The sequence below is a fragment of the Saccostrea cucullata genome, unplaced genomic scaffold, assembly GCF_032062105.1.
Source record: "Saccostrea cucullata isolate Sc308-1 unplaced genomic scaffold, CSIRO_AGI_Scuc_v1 ctg1631, whole genome shotgun sequence".
Classification (NCBI taxonomy): domain Eukaryota; kingdom Metazoa; phylum Mollusca; class Bivalvia; order Ostreida; family Ostreidae; genus Saccostrea; species Saccostrea cuccullata.
Window position 1 is genome coordinate 77,497 of NW_026938499.1, and position 8,296 is coordinate 85,792.

At 32.7% G+C, this 8,296-nt stretch overlaps 2 protein-coding genes across 2 annotated transcripts; both read left to right on the forward strand.

The window, feature by feature from the left end:
- Positions 1 to 644: 644 nt before the first annotated feature.
- LOC134250520 (peptidoglycan-recognition protein SC2-like) lies at positions 645 to 2,523 on the forward strand. Its single transcript, XM_062732882.1, has 4 exons — positions 645 to 769; positions 928 to 1,059; positions 1,253 to 1,453; positions 2,101 to 2,523. The coding sequence occupies exons 1-4, from the start codon at positions 721 to 723 to the stop codon at positions 2,427 to 2,429; spliced, it is 711 nt and encodes a 236-aa protein (XP_062588866.1). The 5' UTR covers positions 645 to 720; the 3' UTR covers positions 2,430 to 2,523.
- A 565-nt stretch (positions 2,524 to 3,088) lies between these two features.
- On the forward strand, positions 3,089 to 7,601 carry LOC134250519 (uncharacterized oxidoreductase YjmC-like). The gene is made up of 13 exons (XM_062732880.1): positions 3,089 to 3,226; positions 3,546 to 3,719; positions 5,063 to 5,176; positions 5,284 to 5,364; positions 5,491 to 5,552; positions 5,636 to 5,689; positions 5,865 to 5,963; positions 6,116 to 6,181; positions 6,333 to 6,393; positions 6,511 to 6,629; positions 6,777 to 6,872; positions 7,031 to 7,141; positions 7,441 to 7,601. The coding sequence occupies exons 2-13, from the start codon at positions 3,554 to 3,556 to the stop codon at positions 7,501 to 7,503; spliced, it is 1,092 nt and encodes a 363-aa protein (XP_062588864.1). The 5' UTR covers positions 3,089 to 3,226; positions 3,546 to 3,553; the 3' UTR covers positions 7,504 to 7,601.
- The last annotated feature ends 695 nt before the right edge of the window (positions 7,602 to 8,296 follow it).

An 8,296-nucleotide genomic window follows, 5' to 3' on the forward strand; every position in this document is an offset into this window, starting at 1 on the left:
ACTTTGTATGAAAGTCTACATACGACCGTCGTGAAAGTGTTTCAAAAGATAACATCGACTATAGCATTAGATATGGTGATTTATACGAGACTGTGATATGTTTGTCTCATCAAATCGTTCTCAGCTGCCTGCCTCTCTATAGAAATTCTTTTTATAATGGTCATTCTCTTCTCTATCGAATCAACTGAAGGTGAAAACACAAAATCCACATGCAGGTGAAAAAATGGTATATTGCTACAAAAATAAGGGAAGTTAAAAATTTTAAAAAATGAAGTCATCTGGATTTGTGTATATATAATTAATGTTAGTTGTTGTTTTCTCATCACTGTTTTCTCTGGTAAAGCATAAAACTGTTACAGTATCATAATGTGCATTGTGTGTTATTAGTATTATAAATGGACATCCTTTTTTTCTCGAAAAATGATTCAGTTAAATAGTTTTACTTTGATGCCAATTGGAGCAACCTTAGTTCAGGGACAATTTTCAAAAATAAGAGAGAAAACCACTTATATTGGCTACATTACGAGGAAAGGGAACATAAATTTGACAAGATAAGTGATTAAAGCACCAACAAGTACATCAATACATGTATAGTTACAATACTGCATTTATATCTTTCTACAAGTCTTATCTAAAATATCGTGATAAACCATGAACGTGTATATACTACTTAACACGTTCCTGATCTAATTTCAAGATCGTGGACGCAGAAAGGGCAGCATGCTGATTGTTTTGATTTGCACCATAACACTGTTTGTTCCAGCTTTAGGTTGTATTAATTACTTTAAGTAAAAATCTTTGATTTATGCAATTTCTTTTTTCAATGTTATCAATAGGGGACAATCAATTTAAAAGTTTATGAGGAATTCAAATTGAGTTGGTCAGCTGCTGTTGATTAAACCAATTCTCTCTTTTTTAAATCCACAGGAAGTGACGCACCTTGTCACAACATCGGGGGTACCTGCCAGGATGACCACCTTCATTGTTCCGGAAGTTACCATACCGGGTTGTGTTCCGGCGGAACGCATCGACGATGCTGTTCCCATTCCTCGGCAGCAGGTGCAATTATAGTATTTCCATGCAATTAATGAGTGGATTAATAATTAATAAGTAAATATGTAGCAAAATCCATATTTTTAAGTATTTCTCGAGGTTGGTTTGTTGTCTGGTCTTATTTAGTGATAATGGTTGATTAGTTATTAAGTGCCGAACATATTTATAGTTAACTATCACAGTTTAATTCTGTATATAGGTACCGACAGTGGGATGTGTTCTCATGTCAAAGTTTACTCACGTGCCAGCTGGGGAGCCAGAGCCCCAAAGCACGTGACTACAATGCACACTCCCGCCAGTCTCTTCTTCGTGCACCACACGGAAGGAAATTTCTGTCACGATTTTGCTTCCTGTGCAACACAGATGCGCGGCATCCAAAACTATCATATGGACTCGAGAGGTAAATCTCATTGAATTGCTAGTATATTGTTATAATTTCCACATGTAAGCCTGTTAGATATATTTAATGATGCTTTCACAGATTTTTTTTTATTTATTATACTATACAACCATTCACCTTCTACAAGAATTTTGCTTTTTGATCTGACACTTATTTCGCGTCACCTAGAGCAAAATATGGACCTTATATGGAAGGTGTAGGCATCATTTAGTGAGCTCGGTACTTAAAGAACCTCAAGTTAATTTAATTTTTTCTTTATTATGGTGTCACTATCAAGATAAATATCGATAGAAATTTAATAATAGGACTTATTTTACTTACTTAATTCACATTGTGTGGACATAAGCACAAAATGATGATTAAAAAAATAATAGGCCATAGAAAGATATATTCAGAGAACTTCTTAAAACAATATTGGTTGATTTTTTTTATTGTTTGACGCCATACGAACACATCGTGTCATTCCTGGGCAGTATTATATTTTTGGCCATTTAATTATCTCCTTTCGACAGATTCTTTGAGAAAAATATGCACTAGTCTGTTATTGTTATTTTTCTATATAATTTGAATGTTTTAAAAAAGAAATAATATAACAAACTAAAAGATTACAACCAAAATTTTCAGTTGAGTCAATGTGTTATTTAAAGGTTGGTCAGATATCGGCTACAGCTTCCTTGTGGGTGAAGATGGCGCCGTGTATGAGGGTCGAGGCTGGCATCACGTGGGAGCACACACACAGGGTTACAACAGCCGAGGGTTCGCCGCCTCCGTCATGGGAAGTTTTATGCACCGAAAACCCAACGACGCTGCACTAAACGCTATCAAGAATCTGATTCAGTGCGGGATTGATCACGGTTACATCACTTCCGGTTATAGTCTTTACGGACATCGTGATGTGGGATCCACCGATTGTCCAGGAGATGCTCTGTACAGTGAAATCAGGACGTGGCCACATTACAGCACACACCATCCTTAAACTTGGCAGACTCTTAAACTTAACCACCTGACTCCGATAACTATAATAGAACAAGCCTTGCTATCTTTTGTAATAAAAATCTAACTGCGTGCAATGTTTTTGTTATATTGTCATCATGCCTTAAGGAGGTTCGATTTTAAGCTTTTCAGTAGATATTAAACTGGAGCTTTATTTCTGAAATTCGGGATCATGTTTAACTTCTTATATTTAATTTGGATTTTGAAATGCAAAATTTAACAAAACTCAGTTAAAACCTCACAATCTTATTCTATATAAAAAAGACATTTAGCGAGGAACTTTATTTTATGGCGGATAAATTCTTTTTTTTTTGAAAGATGTACAGTTTGAATTTTTATTTTCTTTGCAAGAAACAACCCAGGTTATTGTGTGTAATAAAATGTTTTATGTTTATCCGGCTGAAATATTTGTTATCAAAATAAAATTTATTTATTCTTTCAGTATATTGTAACAAAAATATTGAGACATTAAATTCTTACTTTAAAATGTTAATAATTACATTTTGAGAAATAATGATCAGTGATTTTATAACATAAGCACGTACATTTTTCTGTATTCGATAAACATATGATTAAACATACATTTTCAACATCGAATTCTGATTCAAAATAATGACAAAAGCTTTAAAATATATAAAATGAATTAACTACCACCGTGTTGACATTAAATTATTTCTTCCCCTAAGCTGTTGCTGATATACATGTACATTATCTTTGAGGCGTGTTTGCTCCGTCGTAGTCGATAGGAGGGTCAAAAGGCTAGAAAACAATTATAAAAGTGTACGTACGTTTCTGCTTATTTTTGCATGACCATTATTCTGATTCCTTCATTTGCATGATATGCACTTTCTTTATTATGAAATAATATTATGTTTATTTTTAATATTTATGTTGTGTTTACCATAAAATGGATATAGTACGCGGTATTTTTCCGTACTAGTTTTTATACAGCTGATAAAAATTGTATTTAAGGCGAGCAGTGAGGGACATTACTAGACGTTTCCTATTGCCACAAACTGGCAATGCTTAAATGAAAACTTTTTGAAAGAATGCTAAAATTAATTAACATCTTGTTGAGATAAATTCCTTGTATGTTTAGAAACTAATATGGCTACCGGAAGTGAATCCATAGTTCCAGAGAAGGAACTTCACAGCTTTGTAGTACGTTGTATGGAAGCTGTTGGTGCAAACTCAGAACATGCTAGCGTGTTGGCGGATCTTATTGTGGCGGCAGACACAAGAGGGCACTATAGTCACGGACTAAATAGATTAGGTAAATTATAATGTCTTCAAATCTACTAGATTGAATTTTAAAGATAATTAATGGTATTCAAGCTCGGAACTCCATAATAACAGTACAAATTAGGAGTAGATCGAACACAGACCTCTACAAACATCAATGGTGGGATCAGGTGCCATGAATAAGCATCCCCTGTGGGACGGGAACATACAGCAGATAGCCTTAGTCATTATATTAGACAAACTGAAAACAGTAGACAAATCTGTGTAGTGACCTTAAATGTAAAAAAAAAATCATTAAACATTCTATTTAACAAAAGATAAAATTTGCTAAGAAGTTCATTGTATCAAAACATTGGCAACATTTCGATAAACCAAAAAATCTATACATTCTTGTTTAAAATCATTATTTTGTTTGTTTAACGGTCGACGAAATGACCTCTTTAGCAAAAACAATTTATCGTTTGGTCAAATGCTGACTGTCGATTTTCAGGAGAATTGTTAGGCCATTATATTATACACACTGAATTGTCGACGGATTTTCCCGTTATTTCCTGATTATGACAAGGAGCACACAGCGGGTGTGACCAGTCGACAGGGTATGCTCATTTCGCCATGGCAACCGATGCCACCTTTGACTTTTCAATGAACTTTGAACGTGAATACTATCCGTTATATCAATATTTCATTTAGGTAAATGTAACTGCTCAGAAATCCTGTTATGTATTCGTGTTGTACAAATTTTCTTGTGAGCAATAAAAAAAATGGTCACTATAAGACCAACATAGTGTTTGTTTCTAGACTCTTTTTGTATGTGTCACATGTGAAATCTAATTATTGATATAACTTCAACATCGATGAAAGAAGTTTAACTCATGAAATGATACGTCACACCTTTTACATTTTATCTTAAAATACATTCAAACTAAGTTCCATCGTTCTCCCCAAACTTTCTGCCTTGAAAGGAACCTTCGAATTCAACTAGTTCATTGGCACGACAATAAAAGTCTACTGGTATTTTCAAACTTTCCAAAAAGGATCGGCTATCTGGACAGTACTTCAACATTATTTATTAAGTTCCATTGGTCGCTTTTAATGTAAACGTAATAAATAAATAATAGATAAAGTTCACGTTCAAAATCATTCAACATCGGTCATATTTGGAAAAAAACACTGGAAAAACAGTTACTCCCTCCCTCATGTGCTTGACAGCTTTGTAGAGATTTACATAGAGTTCGCAAAATCATGTCGTTACTTGTTTGAAGTTTACGGAGAAATTGTATTGTCCTTGAAATCAATTTAAAAAAAAAATGTTATAGCTTGGAATATAGGAAAACTTAAATTCGATTAGTAATATTTTTCGTCTTTTTAATGCAGATATGTATGTCAACTCTATTGAAACGAACACGACGTCCCATGGTAAAGGAATAGAACCTCAGATTGTCAAAGAAACGGTAGCCACAGCTTTAGTAGAAGGGAACAACATTCTTGGTAAAATTTGAAATGTCATGCAATAATATAATTGCAATACTTTGTCCCGAATTGTTTTATCGTTACAGTATGTTCTTTATCACTGTCGATGTTCAACTACCTTGTAGGTCCAGCGGTCGGAAAGTTTGCTATAGACTTAGCTATAAAGAAAGCCAAAGAGGCAGGCATAGGTTTTGTGACAGTTAAAGGTTTGAATGATGTTTATTGCAGCCATGAATATGTGTTTCAACCATCATGATGCGCTTCATATTGCAAATTTGATTACTTTTTTGCCTGTTTAACAGTGATTGCACGGACTTCTTTTATCTTTGCAGGTTCAAATCATTTTGGAATAGCTGGATGGTATGGCATGAGAGCTATGGAACAGGGATTGATTGTAAAATTATTTGGACTTCCTTTCATGATACATCCATTATCTATGAGCAATATATGAAATCTATCTGTACATTTCTTTTTTAGGGAATGGCTTTCACGAATACATCACCACTGTTAGTTCCGACAAGGGCTAAAAAGGTGACTTAATTGAATAAGATATTTTAATTAATTAAGAAATCGAAAATAAAGGAAATCTAACTCACTGACATCTTGGTCTAAAAGGTACTTTATTTTCATATCTTGTAAAATGAAAGTTTTTAACTTTATTGTGTGTAAGTCCAATTTTAATTTAAATATATATCATATTTTACAGGTGACCCTAGGAACAAACCCAATATGTGTGGCTGCCCCAGCCAAGGATGGTGATAATTTTGTACTCGACATGGCAACCACAAGTGTGGCATTAGGAAAGGTAAAGAATTTATAAATTTTATTTCTTTTTTTTTTTTTTTATTAATTTTACACTGTACATTAAAATACTGAAAGTAAAGGGTAAGTTTTTGATTTACAAAACTTTTCTTTTCACTCATTGCATTTATATTTTTTGTTTGAATTGATATTCAGATAGAGTTACAAGAAAGGAAGGGAGAATCAATGCCGAATGGCTGGGCTATTGATAAAGAAGGAAAGGTAAGACTCTCTGATGGAAGCATGGGATGGTAAGGTAAAATAAATATCTTATGAATGCTGTAATATGTAACTTATAAGAAATCGTTTTCCTTAAAACATCTGTTTAATTTTTTGAAGGAAATGCACAAGAATTATTCGTGTTGAATTTCAGGAAACAAATGACCCCTCAGCTTATGCAGGTCTCCTTCCGCTCGGAGGATCTGAGGAGAGCAGTACGTAACTATATAGAGCAGTATTCGTACAGAACAATTAAAGTACAACAGCTTATTTTTTGGCAAATTCAAACTCTTTTACATTCATGTTGTTCAGCTAGAAGAAATATGTTGTAGGTGGCTATAAGGGTTATGGTCTGGCAATGATGGTAGAAGTGCTGTGCGGAATTTTAAGTGGAGCAAATTTCGGACCAAATCTTCGTACATGGAAAGATTTTGAGAAAGTTGCAAATCTCGTAAGCTTATTAAGACACCTGATTTTTTTTTAAACAGGCTCAAGTGATAGGAGTCAAATGTACAGTAAAAAGAAAGTTAAGTTTTCTTGTAATTTTATAGTATTTTTAATATGAATTTGTTAAAAGGCTTTTTATTTCCGTTTATAGGGCCAATGTTTTATTGCAATTGATCCTAGTGCATTTGCTGAGGGATTCGCCGAAAGAATGAGCGAATTAATGGAATATTGTAGACGTCTTGAACCGGTAAGGGTTAAATTCTGTAGTTCTTTTAATATTAATTTTGATTTTGAGAAGTAAAATCCTTATTCTCAAATTGACTGATCACTTTTTATGTATTCTAATGAGAATATTTTATCTTATATGTGAAAAAAAAGTCATTAAAATAATATATTGGTTTTAAGGCAGAAAAGGAACTTCCGGTAAAGGTGGCTGGTGACCCTGAAAGATTCCATATTGATCTTTGTAAACAACATGGAGGAATTCCCTATCATCAGAATCAAATAACGTTTGCGGTATTTTCAATTTAAATAAATCAGTTGCTAAATGTTAAATACTTCCGCAAAATATATTCCCAGTTCTGTAAAAAAAATTTACATAATGGCTAAATTTTTACCACCTAAATGATAAATTTTTAGAAAGTTGGAAAATGTTTTACCGAGAGGATATAATCATATCTAGTTGATATCTATTTGGAAAGTTAAGATGATGCAATTTTTTTGATTAATATGTTCCTTTAATATATCCATTATATGTGTTTCAAATTTGATGGTGTCTTTGAAGGAAGAACTTCGATTAAAAAATTTGTTTTCAGAATGATTTAGCCAAAAGACTCAAAGTGAAGCCCATGATGACAAAAGATCAAACCCTGAAATGACGTGAACGCTAATAATACAAAAATCTTTTCTTATTACTCTCTAATCATGTATTCTAAAGCTCATATACATTTATAATAAAAGAATGAATTCTTTCTAATGTTCTCCTTAATTTTTGTAGTCCTATTACATGTACGTTGATTGAAAGGAGAGTTGTTCTAATGTTAATACTTTGATCATTCTATAAAACAGATTAATATATCAAAATACATCAATGAACCATGTCTGATTCCAATGAGAAACTGAGAAAAATAGCAAATTAAATGCATAGATATTTACGTGTTCACATTCATTTTCTCAAAGTTTTCCAAATAAGAGATTTTTATAGTTAGAAAGTAATTCGAAGGAAGAAAGTAAGGAAAATATTTATGTAAACTCAGTCGTAATGTTCTCTCTTTCCCCCCTCTCTCTCCCTTTCCCACTCTCAAACTTTTAACAAAATTATTTAAAAAAAAACGAAGACTTCTCTTTAGTCTTGAGGCATTCAAAATGGTTTATACTCATTTGAAGAGCGTTTAGTTTCACAATAAATATATAGTGGTAAAAAAGAGTCCAATGATGAAAAATCCTAACTACCTCTTTTTCATCGGTAACTTTACGATTGTGTTAGTCTTAACTTAAATTTAATCAGTTTTGATAATTTACACACAATTAAAATGAGTGAAACAAAATGAAAAGCAAAGTATAGGTATCTTAAAATAGATAAACCATGCTATTTTCAATGAAAGAAGTACTTTATAAAAACAACCTATACTTACAAACATTTATGTATAAGTACCTGTATGGCCATAATCA